At 39.7% G+C, this 18633-nt stretch overlaps 1 protein-coding gene across 1 annotated transcript in view; it reads right to left on the reverse strand.

Annotated features, from left to right (window-relative positions):
- Positions 1-18633, reverse strand: part of LOC139938469 (protein phosphatase PTC7 homolog) — a 34202-nt gene that overhangs the window by 11563 nt on the left and 4006 nt on the right. The window contains exons 2-3 of the mRNA XM_071934015.1: positions 11483-11662; positions 1001-1196 (exon numbers count right to left, since the gene is read on the reverse strand). Of these exons, the coding sequence (XP_071790116.1) occupies positions 1001-1196; positions 11483-11662 (376 nt within the window). The remainder of the gene's footprint in view (positions 1-1000; positions 1197-11482; positions 11663-18633) is intronic.

Genomic DNA, 18633 nt, shown 5'->3' on the forward strand with positions numbered 1-18633 from the left:
ATACCTTTTGAACGCTAGGTGGCAGCAGACTTACCTCGTAAATCCATTGTTCTTGGAAATGTGCGCATGCTCAAAACAAAGCAAACAATGAAAAAATACCTAGTAAGTCTGCTGCCACCTAGCATTCCAAAGTCTCCTGTTGAGACCATTAAACACAAACAGTAGGCTCAAACATAGCTAGCCTGAACGTCTGACGCCATTCTTCGAGGCTCGTGAATAACGCCAGAGACTGGCATCAAAAACTGGCAGGTAGTTTGACCTATGACCTCCCTCATTTCACATAGAGATACGCGACGACAGGCGACAGAACTGCATGTACTGTTTGGGCATGGAAAGCTCATGTCACTGCACGTATCCAATGATATCATTGTATCCAATGGAATCACTGGATCTAGCGGCGGGGACCTGGCTTTATCCTTGCGGATAAAGACAGGGGCCCAGTCTATCACATAGCCTGAACATCTGGGCCCAATTTCATAGAGCTGCTAAGCACAAAAATTTGCTTAGCATGAAATTTCTTCCTTGAGAAAAACAGGATTACCAACAAAATTTCCATTTGTTGCATATTGCTTGTTACTGGTATTCAGCTGATATTTGCTCATCCTAAAAATCATGTGGAAATTTTGTTGGTAATCCTGTTTTTATCCAGGCAAAAATTTCATGCTAAGCAAATTTTTGTGCTTAGCAGCTCTATGAAATTGGGCCCTAACGTCACACTTCGAGGCTTGTGAATTACGCCATCGAGTGGCCTCTAGCCTAGGTCAATCCCCGTCCATTTGCACCTTTCAACTAGATTCCTAGATTCATATGCAGAAGACTGCAAGTGCAGCTGCCAAATGTTACCTCGGACCAATCAAAACAAAGCTATATAGAAAGCTTACGTCACTGCACATTTATCCAATGAGATGATTGTATCCAATGAAATTACTGGTTCTGAAAAGCAGATACCTGTCTTTATCCTAGCGGATAGAGACAGGGGCCCAATCTAGCTCACACATACCTGTCACTAAGAATTGTGTTCAACCCTGGTGGCGCTATAGATAGCTGGAAGGGTGTATTGAAGTAATGTTGCTGTTCCTCTGATCGATGCACTACCTTACCCCCTCGCACAACCAGAAAACCAGAGTCTCCTAGATTGGCTGAGTGTAATGTCTGCTTCTCATTATCGATTATTATTATACATGCTGTACTGCTACCTGTAGGTGTGAAAACAGTAAAAAAGATATTACTGAAAAAGTAATAGAAGAACGTTTACAAAGTCAGCAGGTGGAAGTATAATTAAAGGCAAAGTATAGCTTTAGTTTTTGGAACTGTTCGATTGTTTGAATCCGGTACAAATGTATTTGTAATACCTCGGTAACAAATTGTGAAGTTTGATTGGTCGCGAACAAGTCACGTGCCCCGCAACAAATATGCAGGTACCTTCCTGCACAGCGCGGCGGGTATAATAAGTGATGTTAACCGGTGAACATCAACTTGATCGTTCCCACCGTTGGTCAGTTTCCAGCGCTTAGTACGAAACGGCCGCGGATTCGAGGGAAAAGTGAAGAATGGTTTCGTATTTGAACAACTCTTCGTCTGCTTATTAAACTATGCATACTCCGTCGTTATAACGCTTGAAGATGACAACATAACTTTGAGAAGAGGAGTAATCATGTTACCAAGGTAACAAAACAATTGTTGCATGCTGTGATTTGGGGTCCATGGGTTTTGTACACCCTCGGGTGAAAATGGCACCCTCGGCTTCCCGTCACAGCATGCAACAATTGTATAATGTAGACTACATAATTAAACTAACCTGCAAAAATTTAATTTCAAAAGGAAGTCTTGTTTTGAAGTATGTATTGCCTAAAATCTTGAGTATATATGGCTGTACAGAAAAAACAATTTGAATAAGGAATACCCAGTACACAATCTGTCTCAGATTTCAATTTTGGGGCATAAAAACCGGTATCTTTTTACAACCACATTCATTCAAATTGAAATGTTTCTCAAAATGCTTCATACTGTTGAAAGCTGCTGTACTTCTCATCAAGTAACTAGTAAGTTTTATTGCAATTAATTGTAAGATTGACTAATTAAGTATCTACCCTCAAGTCTGTGTTACAATGCTTTGGGTTTAATGTAGGTTCATGTTTTTAGCCCAAGATTTTAAGAATTTTTCAAGCTTAATACTGTAACATATTCTCATGTACAACATCCAAAGCCCCCATACTGCAGTCCACACCAATAAAAAAGATATTTATACATCCAACTTTGCCATCGAAAGGATTTTAATAATGCAGCGTTTTACATGACATGCTAGAATTTCCACTCAGTCCCGACTCATCATCTGACAGTGATTTATTGCTCGAGATTTTCATTTTAAAAATGGGGGGGGGGGGGGTTGAGTTTCTTCCTCGCTCTAAAAACAAAAACACCCCTGGATGATCAACAGCAGTCTCAGAGGGAAGATTGGGCTTTCATTCGTTGGGGCTAGATGCAGTGGCAGACTTTAAAGGCACTGGACACATTTGGTAATTACTCAAAATAGCATAAAAACTTACTTGGTAACGAGAGCTGTTGATCGTTTAAAACATTGTGGAAAACGGCCCCCCGAAGTAACCTAGTTTTTGAAAAAGAGGTATTTTAACACTAAAATAATAAAAGACTTCTGGCCAGAAGCCTGTTACTCCTATCTGAAAGCACACCAAGTACAACAAGGGTGTTTTAAATTCTTTCATCAATTGTGTGTAACTTAAATAACCAATTGAGTCCAAATTTTCACAGGCTTGTAGGGATACATGTACACCAAGTGAAAATACTGGTCTTTGACAACTACCAATCGTGTTCAGTGCCTTTAACAATCCAATCTATGAGCACTGACATGGATAGGTTTATTGATAGAATCTCTTCTATTTGTCTGGATTCAAGTACTGAACACATTTACCGCTGGTCATTGCCAGTTAATTAAACACTACAGACATCGATTCCTATATGACATTCAACCTCAGGACATGCCTGGGGTAAATAACAACTCTACTATAACCCAATGACCATTGTATATTTGTGGTTATATTCGAAAGAAAAATTCACATCTGCGCTGTGATGCTGTTTTGATCTTCATGAAGGGTAGCCAATTGCAAGGAAAATGCTACCCTGCAAAAAAAAACAGTCAAAAGCCCTGTTCGCATTGGACTTAATTTGGGTAAACTAACTGAGCATGGGTCTTTCACCCATTTTAAGTCCAAAGAAGATTGGGCTTTCATTATTCAGCGCTAGATGCAGTTAGTAGACTTTAATAGTCCCATCTATGAGCACTGACATGTATCTGGTTTGATAGAATCTCTTCCATTTGTCTGGATTCAAGTACTGTACACACTTTATGCTGTTCATTGCCAGTTAATTTAAAGGAACACGTTGCCTTGGATCGGTCAAGTTGATCTTTGAAAAGCGTCTGTAACCGTTTGTTACAAAATGCATGTATGGTTTGACAGTCGTTGTAAAAGTAGAATACAATGATTCACACAAACATGCCACGAAATTGCACGGTTTTCCTTTTACCTCGTCGATTAACACGGTCGGCCATTTATGGGAGTCAAATTTTTGACTCCCATAAATGGCCGACCGTGTTAGTTCGCAAAGTAAAAGGACAACCTCGCAATTTCGAGGCAAATTTGTGTGGATCATTCTATTCTACTTTTAAAACATCTTTCCAATCATATGCATTTAATAACAAACGGTTACAAACGCTTTTTATAGACCAACTAGTCCGATCCAAGGCAACGTGTTCCTTTAACACTACTAGAAATCGACTCCTATATGATATTCAACCTCAGGACATGCCTGGGGTAAATGACAACTCCACTGTAACCCAATGACTATTGTAGATTTGTGGTTAATTTCAAAAGAAAAATGCGCACTTATGCCTTGAAGCTGTATTGATCTTTTTAAAACAAGGGTAGCCAATTGCAAGGAAAATCCTTTCCAAAAATTTCCCAAGGAAATTTAAAAAATAAAACACAGTCTTACTATGTAGTGTATCTATCAATAAGGTACAGAATTTTTATTATAAAATATGGGACCAATTTATGTTTCACCTTGTGACTCGTGAAAGCTTACATACGGGGTATAAGGTGCTGCGGCGCATTCAGCAGCCAGTGACATACATGTAACACTTGTCCCCAGTCAGCAGCCAGAGACAGAACACTTGTCCCCAGTCAGCAACCAGAGACAGAACACTTGTCCCCAGTCAGCAGCCAGAGACAGAACACTTGTCCCCAGTCAGCAGCCAGTGACAGAACACTTGTCCCCAGTCAGCAGCCAGAGACAGAACCCTTGTCCCCAGTCAGCAGCCAGTGACAGAACACTTGTCCCCAGTCAGCAGCCAGTGACAGAACACTTGTCCCCAGTCAGCAGCCAGTGACAGAACACTTGTCCCCAGTCAGCAGCCAAAGACAGAACCCTTGTCCCCAGTCAGCAGCCAGAGACAGAACACTTGTCCCCAGTCAGCAGCCAGTGACAGAACACTTGTCCCCAGTCAGCAGCCAGTGACAGAACACTTGTCCCCAGTCAGCAGCCAGAGACAGAACCCTTGCCCCCAGTCAGCAGCCAGTGACAGAACACTTGTCCCCAGTCAGCAGCCAGAGACAGAACCCTTGTTCCCAGTCAGCAGCCAGTGACAGAACACTTGTCCCCAGTCAGCAGCCAGTGACAGAACACTTGTCCCCAGTCAGCAGCCAGTGACAGAACACTTGTCCCCAGTCAGCAGCCAGTGACAGAACACTTGTCCCCAGTCAGCAGCCAGAGACAGAACCCTTGCCCCCAGTCAGCAGCCAGTGACAGAACACTTGTCCCCAGTCAGCAGCCAGTGACAGAACACTTGTCCCCAGTCAGCAGCCAGAGACAGAACCCTTGCCCCCAGTCAGCAGCCAGAGACAGAACACTTGTCCCCAGTCAGCAGCCAGTGACAGAACACTTGTCCCCAGTCAGCAGCCAGTGACAGAACCCTTGTCCCCAGTCAGCAGCCAGAGACAGAACACTTGTCCCCAGTCAGCAGCCAGTGACAGAACACTTGTCCCCAGAAGAACCTCTTTGCTTAGAGATAAGTGTAAATGGGGTCTGCATGGTATAAAGTGTGCTACTTAGTGTAACCTGGAACTCTCCTGATCAAAAACAACAGAGCTTGTGTCAGGTGCTCTTAATCGCTCAGCCACAACACGCCGCATAGGGCCAACTTTCCAGAAAATTTCCTGAGAAATTTGCCTTTTATGAAAGTCAGGAACTACATTGGATAGAGTAGAGTGTCACGGCTCAGCGGTCATTTATTGCATGAACTCAAGTTCTGGTGTGTGGATTCTGTTCACTTATTAAGTTAAAGCATGTCAAGGCACTTGTGTCTTTGAGCAAGACACTTCACCACAATTGTATTGACCTTCATGGGACATTAAGCCATAGGGTATGTTCAGACAGCGTACTAACTTAGACCCGAACCGGTCTAACTTTTACGAGCAGCGGGGGGTGGTCGTAAAAATAAAAACCCATTGCGTTCAGACAGCACAGAGTTAAACCCGATCCGGTTTATCTTCGGTTTTAAGAGGTCAAAGTAGACGCGACCCCGTTGCTCTAACATCCGGTTTTATTCATCAGATTCACGCACTGAGTATGCCGAGATACTGAGTGTCCCATGCCCTGGATGATCAGACAGGGCATAATTATTGGATACAAATGGCTCAATCGAACGCGGTAACAGTTTTACCGTTGGGAGGATATGGGCACTTAAAACAAACATGAACACGACTCGAAATTATTTTTTTAAACAAACAAAATATTGATACAAACCGCCGAGAAAACTCACCAAAATATTGTCCATATTCCATGAAACAGAACACGTTTCATTTTTGTGTTTTGTTTTATACCACTGTTTCCGATTTAATAAATACTTTTAGTTTGTACTTCAATCGATTGGAAGTTGCGATCTCTCAAAAGCTGGTGCCGCGATTTTTATTCCGATTCGTTCATAAACACAACTACACACGTGCAAGTTACGACATGTACTTTGCAGTATTTTCCCAACTTCCCAACAACGTGGTGATATTGCTGGCGTAGGGAATTTCCCCTACACACAGCCTCGCGCCCACTGCAGTTCATTCTCCTAGATTGCTAGTAACGGTGACGGCAATAGAAAGGCACATCCACGGGATCGGTCATGGATAACTATGGGATATCAGAGAGTGATCACTATGGGATGGCAGCGCTGTACATGTGAGAAGCAATACAAAATATGCTTCTTCGCTGCGCTCGTAGTATACGCATAAAAAACAGTTTCAATTTATTGTAGGACACTCAACAACAAAAGCTTGGAAAATATAATTTTGTTTCAGAATTTAATAAATCATGGGCGTGTGCCTTTGTTAAACTGCATACACTGATCGAGAGAGTTTCGCCAACTCGGTAAGCGGCAAGAAAGTAATATATATACTCGGTGCTTTTCAGCATCAGAGGCAACAGAAACCGTATAAAAGCACTCCGGGTTTCGGGCGTGTGCATTGAACCACACAATGGGTCGTCCGTTGTGAGTTAAAACCGGATGTCATTCTGTCCACACGCAGTGTTAAAAGATAAACCCGAACCGGTTTAGACTTAGACCGCCTCGCTGGACGGTTAAAGTTTTGGGGTTTAAACCCGATCCGGTCTAACTTTATTTGCGTTCACACGCACAAAAGTTGAACCCGAACCGGTCTAAGTGGACTTAGACCAACTTTAGTACGGCGTGTGAACGACCCCATAGATCCACTAAGTTGTGTAATGCACTCAAAAAGATTTATTGTTAAGAAGAGCTTGCCGCAGTGTTTCTAGCAAGGTTGGCTGCAGATTGCACTGCATCACCTTGTAAACCCCAAGGCCCAATAAAAAAAAAAACAAGTTGATCGTCCCCGCTTGCATCCTTTTTTGGGGCCGCATCCTTTTTTTTTACTATTTGTTATTTTTTTATTTATTTTTTTTATTTTTTTTACTCCATCTTTTCAAAATGACTGGCCTAGGAGCTTTTTCTGAATCTAACGTGATGCTCTTGAACATGTGAAGTGAATGCCTACCAGCAAATCTTTTTACAAATCCGACCCTGTTATACTAATAGTAATTCAGTAATAGTGTTAACACAGGTCCTCATGCAACAAGTAGGTATAAAATAAGTTTGCAATGGGTTCAAACTGAAGAATTGGTGGCATGTTTGATTTGAAACACTTAGCGGCCATCTTGAAAAAAAAATAGTAAATAGTAAATAGTAAGGCCCTCATCCTCCTCTTTTTTGACAAATCCGGACGATCAACTGGTATTATTTTTTATTTGGCCTAATACAAGGCATGTAGGCGATGTATAAATGGGGCTCATAATCTAAAGATCGCTTCCTGCTTGGCTGTCTATAAATTCTAAGTACTTTGAAATGGCAGTCGGGTGTGAAATTGCACTGGGTAACATTGTTGCTATAATAAGATAATGTTCATAGTATAAAACTTGAGCGACCCCACAGTGCACATGTATGTACCTGCAGATCTTGCAATCAATTATGTACAATAATTAGGGAGATTAAGAACTAGGTACAGATGTACATTCAAAATAATTAGGAAAACCTCTCAATAACCAGATATCGAGAGATTATCAAATTTGTTCAACAAAACCTGAAAAGTTGGCAGCTGTACAGTATACATGTATCCTCAGTAAATAAGGGAATCAATGTGTGCTGAAGAGGTTTTCAACTAGTGGTTTAATCCCAACGCAGCCTGGTTCTTGATAATTTTACCATGACGCAGTCGAGGTAAATTATCAAGAACCAGGATTCGGCGGGTTTAAACCACTAGTTGAAAACCGATTCAACACACTTTGATTCCCATTCATAAATACCTTTTCGGTCAAAAACATCATCACTTTTTGGTCAAAAAGTAATATAAATGCAAAAATATAATTGTTAAATAATTTCTTTCAACACAACACCCCTCCAGCTATGAAATGGTAAAGCCCTCCGCCGCCTTCGGGTAAACAACTCCTTAAATGGGAATGCTGTCGCGTTGCGCGTATAGCGTGATGTGGCACAACTGTTTCAGCTGTTGCTCTTGACCAATAGGAATGAAGAAACTGTCTTATAAGAACAGGTGCAAGGTTGCGTGTCACGCCCATGAACTAACACTTTTTACCGGTCATAAACAAAAGGTTTGTACAAACCCACGTGACGCGCTCTCCACCAATAGGAATAGCGAAACTTTCTGAGGTATTTATGAATGTAAATTTAAAGTTCAAAATGTAAAATTTAATTTAAATTTGTAGCAAAATTAGATTAGTTTTATTGTTTATTGTTGTAATGAAACCAATGGTGCACCTCAAAAGTGAACTGAATCACTGTATAAGAGATGTTAAATTTGCATCAGGGATAAAGAATGGTAATTTTGGTTTTTACCCATACACCGATGTGTGACACTGTATACTCAGTACTTTCCCGAGTCCTGTGAAAAAATATCACAGGCATGTTACTCAGGTGGGATTCAAACCCACGACCCTTGCAATTCTAGAGCAGTGTCTTACCAACTAGACTACCGAGGGTGCCCGGTTGCTACAGGCAGTTCCAATCCTATGTTTTGGCAGCGGGTACCGCAACGATATAAGAGATGTTAAATTTGCATCGCGGATAAAGAATATTAATTTTGGGAAAAAGAGTATTAACTGTAGTTTGTGAGCCTGAGGAAACCTGCATTGATCCTCAAATCAACCTGACAACAGTATGGTCCTTTGAAGCATTGTAATATGTACAGCAAAAAACACACTATCTGTGTACATGTGTTAGGTCTACAGTGGATGCAATCTACAGTCCATTATCTGGTACATGTTGTACCTTCCATCTTTGTGTAAAATGTCTATGGAAATATACAGTGTACCTTGAACATTCAATGTACATGTACGTACATGAAAGTATATTACATAAGAGTGCATATATTACAGTTACACAAAAAGTCTCCATATGGATGTACAAAGAATTGGATTCTTGTATATTTGAAGCACAATTATATTTGTATTGAAGTGTAGACCTGTACCACATGCACTGTGCTGGTGATTTGTAAAAAAAATAATTAAAAAACATTGTGTGCATTTTTCTATGAATGGCCGTCTTTGGGCAGAAGGAATAAAAGGTCTAAGTAATTTGCACAATGGAATGTTAGTCAATTCATTACTTGGTGTCGTGTCGTGTGAAAGCTTGAGAAAACTCTCAAGCGTGAGATGCGAAGTAATCAATCAGCACTCGTAAAATTTGTCACACATAGCAACTTGGGTGTTTCCTGGGGGGGGGGGGGGCGCTGTGTGAACAATTCTAATAACACCATCTCCATCACTACGCTCTATAAATTCGGTGGACACAGATATGTGATTCTGCATTACTAGGTGCCAGTGTAACTATTGACACAAGATAATGTACTGTGATTTGCCCATGCTGTGCCACTTCACAATCACTAATGCAATCTGCCTCACAGGCAAGAGTAATTAAAAAATCACTCTCACTCTGTCTCATTTACATGTTCAAGTCTTTCCATCATACCGAGGTATCTGTGTAGAGATGAACAAACTCACTAGGCTAGCATTGGCATCATTCCGCATCCTAAAGGTAAAACGCTGATGAAACAATGCACAGCTATAATGTGGCAGCAAACAACCTTCTTCATAAACCTCTATAAGGCACCTTAATCTAGTGACATCTTGTGAACATTGTCATTTATATTTTCTTATAAAACCCTATTTGGGGTTTTGCTACAATGCACATGTAATGGAATGGTCAACACTTGTATCAGGCTAAAAGACACTGAATAATTTCTATCTCAATATGGGAGTTTCTTTCCTAACTGTATGCTGATTTAACAACCATATGTGTAGGCACGATGCCCCATGGCCATTGCCTTGGTGCCCCTTAAAAAAATTACACACCAAAAGTAGAATTTGCCCTTTAGGCAGTTAGGATGGTCGACTTGTACGTAGTACTTGTACTGGATGAACAGTAATAATATGGGCCGATTTCACAAAGATTTAATATTGATCTACATAACTGCAAAGCAATCTGAAACGCTAAGCAAAGTGTGATGTCACAAATCACCATCGTGATACTGACAACTCACCTTCATCTGAATCTTACTGATAGTATTTTGTGAAACCAAGCCCCTGCCCCAATAATGTTCATATTCTGCTGAAACAAAAAACACGCAGAGTTCAACAAATATCAAGAACAGTGATCTTGTTTGTTTCTGATATCTACGGATGCGATCTTTACCCAAATTAATGTTTATCACTTGACATGTTTTGACGGCTGCAGCAGCTTTACAGGAAAAACTTATCCTGTATAGCTGCAGCTGTCATGGCCGAGCGGTTAAGAGCACCGGATTCAAGCTTTGGTGTTTGATCAGAGTGTGGGTTCGAATCCTGGTCGTGACACTTGCTACGTAAAATTGGGGAGGTAGTGCTTTCTGCTCTACCGGCCAGGCTTCGGACTGATGATACCCAAGCCTACATTCGTATGGACTGTAAAAGGGGTAACCTAGGAGTAGGTGGCGGCCTCTGGAAACAAAAGATTGTAGCCCACATCTTGAAGTGGCCTTCAGGCCTTGTATGTCTGGCGAATTGCATAATTTTTTTTTAAAACATCATTAAAAGTGCATTACTAAACTGCCAAAGGTCTTGTGTGTGAACGTTCTTGAAACGTGCAGGTAACCTGAAAATGACTTTATAAATGTGCACCATACATGTTCATAAGTTTGTTGTCAGTTCCTTTATTTGTCATAATATTGACATGTTTCCTTCCTTTAACCACGGAAATGAAACCTGTACAATTTCCTTTTCATGTAGTTGTTGGTTTGTTCACAGCCCTTGGCCTAATGAACCAGCCATGTTGCTTGGGTAGTGTTAGACTGCTTCTGAATGCGCGGCTACGACTAAAGCTAGTTTGCCAAGTCAAGTATAGGACTTACTACTAGCAACACGCTACACACATGTATAACCACAGTCATTATAGCCGCCAAATCGGATACAGCTTTACAGTCTAAATCCAAATTCATAGAGCAGCTTAATGGCTGATTTGGGGCTTACTGCGCGATTTTTCCATTTCATAGCGCTACTAACCGTAAGCCCACAAAAAGGCATGCTACATTGTAGATGTAAACTTCCGACACTCAGTAACGTTCTCAGATTGTGTATCTTGTACAAATTATTTTTCTGCGTGGACACACTCTGGATTTCCGGTGAAATCTCAAAAACGTGAAATTTCCTTATGTTACAATGTACTATAGGATTAAAACAATCGAACGGTTCCAAAAACCAAAGGTATACTTTGCCTTTAACCAGGTACATGTATGAATCGATGCTTAAACCTTCCGGTGATTCTCACTGATGCATAGTACAGATAAAGCCATAGAGGATGTGATTATCAAAGCCTCACATTCCAATCCAAGTGTGATGAACAAGGCCAATTTACCTATAGATGGAGATTTGCTCTCTAAGAGTTCTTTATAACTAGTTGCTATGATTGCTACTGGAGATTGTGCGTTGAAGTTGCCGAGTCGAACGAGTCTCTCGCAGGCTTTCATGAGCTGACCCGGGAACTGGGAGGGATCGATGCCGTAGTCTCGCCAACCTCCAACGCCATCTGCGACACCTGCATAAACGAACAGAACCAGAATGACAAGGAAATTATTTCTCCAAATCAAAAGCGATAAAAAAATACACCACTAAAGGAAACCTGACTATAGGTAAATTTCTACGGATTTGGATATGTTGAACAACATATTTTTACTCTAGTGGGATTTGAACCAACCACCTCCGAATTAACATGGCGGCGCTCTCTCAAGGATTTGTGTCATGACTAGCATATGAACCCACCACACAATGTTTAAGCCACCAGATCTTGAGTCCGGTGCACCAGACTGGTCGGCCATATTATTTATTTATTTTTATGAGATTTTGCCTAATATCACAAGCCCGGACAGCCACTTTAAGGTACTGTAGGGGTATACACTGGTTTCATAATTTAGGATGTCAACCCATAACTGTCCCCAGGGGCATGTTGCCACCTATATGTACTCTGGGGCTGAAACAGGGTTTCCCCTTTCAAAGTCGGTGCACATGTATAACGTAGGATAATATCGAACCTGGCTGGTAGTATGCATTAAAGGAGCACGTTGCCTTGGATCGGACGAGTTGGTCTATAAAAAGCGTTTGAAACCGTTTGTTATAAAATGCATGTACACTGTATGATTAGAAAGATGTTTTAAAAGTAGAATACAATGACGAGTTGGTCTATAAAAAGCGTTTGAAACCGTTTGTTATAAAATGCATGTACACTGTATGATTAGAAAGATGTTTTAAAAGTAGAATACAATGACGAGTTGGTCTATAAAAAGCCTTTGAAACCGTTTGTTATAAAATGCATACATGTACACTGTATGATTAGAAAGATGTTTTAAAAGTAGAAATTTTTACAATGACACGGTCGGCCATTTATGGGAGTCAAAAATTTACTCCCATATATGGCCGACCGCGTTAGTCGACGAGGTAAAAAGAAAACCATGCAATTTCGAGGCATATTTGTGTAGATCATTGTATTCTACTTTTACATCTTTCTAACCATATCGATTTTATAACAAACGAATACAGATCGCTTTTCAAAGACCAACTCGACTGATCCAAGGCAACGTATTCCTTTTAATAACTGATGTGTACATTTGTATAACATGTACAGTATACTATACTGTATACTGCACATTTACATGGCATACTACAAATACATACCCAATCAAATTGGGCATGAGACATATTGTACAAGTATGTAATCTCATTTCATAAATTTCCATAATTTTTTTTAGAGGCAAAGGGAAATGGTGGTGCTACAGGATGAAGGATGGTTAATAGATCAGTCTTTGGTGATTAAGCTCAAAATGATAGGGTTAAGGGCAACAACAAAGTTCATACATGCCATGCCAAGGCCAGAGTATTCATTGTGCATAGTGTAGAGATATTGATTGATAGCGCATCCTGATAACCAATCTTGTAAGCACAATTCAGCTGGTGTATTGGAAATCAATAATGCGAGAATTACTTAAGGACACAAAGCTTGGTGCATAATGACATGTAATCAAATGAGGCGTGGATAGAAAATTACGCTCGAAGTGGAAAAAGCAAATAAATAAACCTCCAAGGAATAGGCTGCTATACTATTGACTGTGGTTTTACAATACACTGTTTGGTCTCTTGGGGTCACGGTTCACTCCATCAAGTTCATCCACACTTGTTGTGTACTGGCATACCATGGGCATACTCAATAAACTGCCCTGGGGTCGATTTCACAAAGAGTTAGGACTAGTCCTAACTTAGGACTAGTCCTAACTTAGGACTAGTCCTAACTTAGGACTAACTAGTCCTAGGAGATATACAAATTGCATGGATAGTCCTAAGTTAGGACCAGTAACTGGTCCTAACTCGAGATAAGACTAGTCCTAACTCTTTGTGAAATCCACCCCTGGTAACCAACAACAAAGCCATCCAGTTTAGAGTAGAAAATCAACAAATTGTACCATAGTTAGTACACTAAACACGTACAAGTACTTGTTGACGTACTAATTTATAAGCTCAACAGGAACGTGTTTTACCCTCTCAAAGATGACATTCTAGGCCTGTCATATTCAAGACATTGTAAACATGGATTACTTTTTATTGTCTGAAAACCCTACTCTCTGATTCAAGTACAGTATATAAAATCCAGGTTCCATTTTCAATCAATGTTCATACGTGCGATGCAGTGTAGAAGCTCAAGAGCCTACATTATTTTTGCCTGCGTATTATGCACTACAGTTTAAAGGCGCTGTACACGTTTGGTAATTGTCAAAGACCAGTGTTCTCACTTCATTCATAAAAACACAAGCCTGTGAAAATTTGGGCTCAATTGGTCACCTAGCATGCCTAGGTTGCGAGAAAATTATGAAAGAAAAAACACCCTTGTTGGACAAATTTGTGTGCTTTCAGATAGGAATAAAAGACTTCTAGCTTGGAAGTCTTTTATTATTTTAGTCAGAAATTACCTCTTTTCTCAAAAACTAGGTTACTTCAGAGGGAGTCGTTTCCCACAATGTTTTATACTATCAACAGCTCTCCAATACTCGTTACCAAGTCAGTTTTTAAGCTACTACTTGTTTTGAATAACTACAATGTACCAAATGTGTACCTTCCCTTTAAAGGAACGTTACAGAATTGGTAAGAAACAAAAAATGGTGAAGATCACAGATTTACATAAAATTTACACATTACACAGTCTAATGATGATGATAGTAGAAAACATCCCTTGAAATATATCTGTCTGAAATGTCATATTTGATGAGAAATAAATAATCTAATTTCACGTTTTGAGTTTATCGCTCAGTGAGCATTTTATTCATTTTTGTTTTGGCATCGATGCAATGCAAAATTTGTAATCCGTTTTACACTGAACTCTGTGACCCAGATGGCCGATCGATCTCGAACTACTACAGGTTTGTCAGTTTATGTAATGGTGGATTACATAAAGTGCTTACACTGCCAGCAACTTTTTTGCTAGCAAAACGAAACCAATTCTGTAATGTTCCTTTAACTGAAAATCCTGGTTTCAATCCTATTTGAGAGTTTAAAAGTCCATGAAAATATGTAAACATACAGTATTGATAAAAAAGTTCTGGAGCAGTAGAGCACCCAATATTTCTTCCAATTTCTGTTACTTAACCCATCATAAAAAGAAATAAACTATGGGGTTGGAGTCCACTCTTTTGGCTGGATGCTTATTTTCAAGTTCAAACATTTGTGGCAAAGACTACTAAGCAATATTCCAATTCCCACTGGGTAAGGGATTTCCATAGTTACTGATGAATTCGTGTGCCAATATAACCGGACCCCTGGGCCCTTTTAGCAATGCCAATTTAATTTAATGGCAATTAGGGTCATATCGCCAACATACAGGTAGTTTCAACTGTATAGCTCGATGATATTGGCTCCCAGGATCCAAAAATCCTTTTACATGTAATATATAGTCTCACACTGAGTCAAGGTGCATCCTTGGAGATGGACAACTCTAAGTGGTTCTGACAAATTACCTACTTCCCTGTTGTTCTTGGGGTCCATTTGGAATCAGGATGTATCCAATGAGAGTGAAACTGACCAGTTAAAGCGGCTATTTTTTTAACAAAAAAAACAAACTATTTTGAGAAATTTCCTACCTTGAAAAAAAAAAAAACTTGTGGATACAATGTAGTTATGATGAGACTGCATTTTTTAGAAGTCAACAAGTGCACAATCGCTGGATGGCTGAAGTCACTAAACATGTGAGGATGCTTGGTGGTGGATCAGTTTTGATTTGGGTTTGCAGTATAACTTCAACGTTCATATTTTTTTAACCTTATTATCTTTCAGGTTCTTCACTAGGAACTGTTATCGGATGACTTTTACATAAACATATTAAGAAACGTTATTGGTGTTTTCAACGTAAGGTTACAGAATGTGTACCAGTGCTCACTCCAGTGTTTTCCCTTTTTTAATGACCAGCCAGTGGAACCAGTTGTACTGGACATCATTTATCTTACAAGTCATTTCACTAGTCCGTCCAGTGTTTTCTCTTGCCCATATTTTCATATTATATACGTAGGAGGGCTTTTCAACACTGAACTGTCCAGCCAGATCACTTCAAGGAGAGCATTATTGACTACTGTTTAAACTAACATTTGGCCAGCAAACCAACTGTTAGTGTTAACAGAGAATGCTGATTACAATACATAGCCTCTGCTGTATTTAAAAGGGTTTTTGTATGAACCATTATACTAACATGTGAGCAATCATTAACTTCAAAGAACCTTTTAACTTCACTGATTGTAAAAATCAGTTCATGTTTAGGTACAATGTCCAGTTCAAAGTGGGGAATTTTGATTTCAGTCCAGCATCACTGAGCTACATGTACCCATAAGCCTACAAAGCAGGAATCTCCAATGTTGATCACTCAAAAAGCTGAACAAAAAAAACAGGATATTATCTGAGAGGTTTGTCGTGGGATGATTTGACAAACAAAAAATCAACACAAGTTGTGGGGTGCAAATTCTGAAGCACTGTGTGTTTAAAGTACACCTCTAAATGTAGGTCCTACTTGAAAGGTGAAACTCATACAAATATTAACCTTTCTCCTTTAAGTATTTATAAACTCTCTTCTAATCTCACTCTATCTCTGCCTTCAATGATATCAATGGTGTGTAAACATGTTAAGGCACATACTGTTGTGAGATAAAAATACACAAACTCCAGTATACTGAGTGACCTTTAAATGACTGATAAACAGTCTTTGTGTTCCATGTTGCGAAAACGACATTCAAAACCATACCTTGATAACAAATTGAGCCCATATTTTCACAGGTTTGGCATACAGTGTATGGCGGTAACTTGGTAAGCACAGCTATAATGTAGGATACTGGTATTTGACAATTATCAATCAATACCCTGCCTTGACATACATGTAATTGTAAAATGCATTGTAAAACTTGCATTGTACAACAAAAATACATCGGCCTAATGATACTTAAGTTTGGCAGAACTTTGTCATCCAGCATGATTAGAGTCATCAGTGCAATGCCCACTGTCCATCCCATTGCTCTGAAATTTTGTAATTTACCATTACTCAAGGATTTACAGTACGGCAGGCTTTTAAAACCAGAATAATCACCAACTAGAAAACATTCCAAAGAAACTTAAAAGTTTAAATTCAGCCTTGAACAAGCTATTGCGTACAGTCTAGAATACACCCCAGTTTAAAAAAGAACAAATCCTGTGGAGAATCCTGCTGTTGGTGTGGTTTATTATCAAGGTTTCCTTTTTTCTAAAGTTTCAATACATTTTACATATTAATAAGTGCCCCTTTACCTGGAGAATCTTGCTGTGCCATTTCAACAACAAAGTTCAAGGAGTAAGCTGACTACCTGACTATAATATATTAACATTATTTCAATTTAGGTTTGCAATTGTAAACGCATCCCACAGTCTTTTCAGCTCAAAGTCTGGACGCTTTTAATCAATCAGACTAATCCCATTGCAATGCCATGGGGGCTGAAACTAACCCGAGTGGCTATAATTACACTACACAGACCACTGGAGAGAGAGGCAAATCCAGCATGACCTGGTAAACATGGTACACATGTACATGTACTTAAAGGCAGTGGACACTATTGGTAATTGTCAAAGACTAGCCTTCACAGTTGGTACATCTCAACATGTGCATACAATAACAAACCTGTGAAAATTTGAGCTCAATCGGTCATCAAACTTGCAAGATAATAATGAAAGAAAAACATACCCTTGTCACACGAAGTTGTGTGCGTTTAGATGGTTGATTTCGAGACCTCAAGTTCTAAACTTGAGGTCTCGAAATCAAATTCGTGGAAAATTACTTCTTTCTCGAAAACTATGGCACTTCAGAGGGAGCCGTTTCTAACAATGTTTTATACCGTCAACCTCTCCCCATTACTCGTCACCAAGAAAGGTTTTATGCTAATAATTATTTTGAGTAATTACCAATAGTGTCCAATGCCTTTAAACAAATTATGCACAAATGTGATAAGTTTCTGTGTGTGTCATTTGCAAAAAAAATCTTACTGCGTTGATTGAAACCATTCAATTATTTTATTCCTATCACTATCAATAGAATATATTCTAACCTGTGAACATTTTAATTCAAAAGGTGGTAGCGTTCTTCAGATACCGTCGAAATTCATGAGCAGTCAAGTCCACGCAGCAAGAATAAATCGAATTGGAACACACAATCTGAGAAACTTTTCATGCGGAAATATTTCTCAGATTGAAATGTTTTTGCATCCTCTCTCCAAAACCACAATCATTTGAAAGGGGATTGTTTCCTAAATTGTTATTTAGGTTTCATGTACATGTAGGGCCTATAACCACCCTTTTATAGTTACATGTGTAGCATAAAATGATCCTTTGAAAAAAGGTTATTGGGTATTCATAAATAGCTCAGACAGTTTCAATATTCCTATTGGTGGAGAGCGCGTCAAGTGGGGGCGTTCAATCGGTTGATAATGACCAGCTGGACTCTGTTTATAACCGGTTAGGCTTGGTGCAAGACGTTTCTTGTTACGGGCGATGCGGGCGCTGTCGGTGAGTTGGCCGCGCTGTGTGTGAAAGGAAAACGAGAACGTCTAGCACCAAGACTACAACGCACACGAATGAATATGATCCGGAAACTAGGCGTCTCAGTCATAACAATGCAACACACGGACGTCGTACATACAGAGCTCAAGCACGTCGGACGTATTTAATCTCAATTTTGCTCGATTTTTCCACGCGCATTAGAGGCTACAAATTGGAAATTTGATTTTGAGAAACCTCTCAAATGGTCCCGCAAAAAAAAAAGCACAATGTCCCTGAAACCAAATCTTAAAGTTTAAAGAGACTTTCAAAACACTCATTCAGACAGTATTCATTTTTAGAATAAAATGTAGGTTTTGTTCTATCCTAGCCAATTATTCATCGGCAATAATCCATTTTCATTTGGCAAAGGGAGTGTCCACTTGTACGGTAAACCAAAGTCTGGAAACTTATGAAGGGGCACCA

This window comes from Asterias amurensis, chromosome 6 (assembly GCF_032118995.1).
Source record: "Asterias amurensis chromosome 6, ASM3211899v1".
In the NCBI taxonomy this organism is placed as follows: Eukaryota; Metazoa; Echinodermata; class Asteroidea; order Forcipulatida; family Asteriidae; genus Asterias; species Asterias amurensis.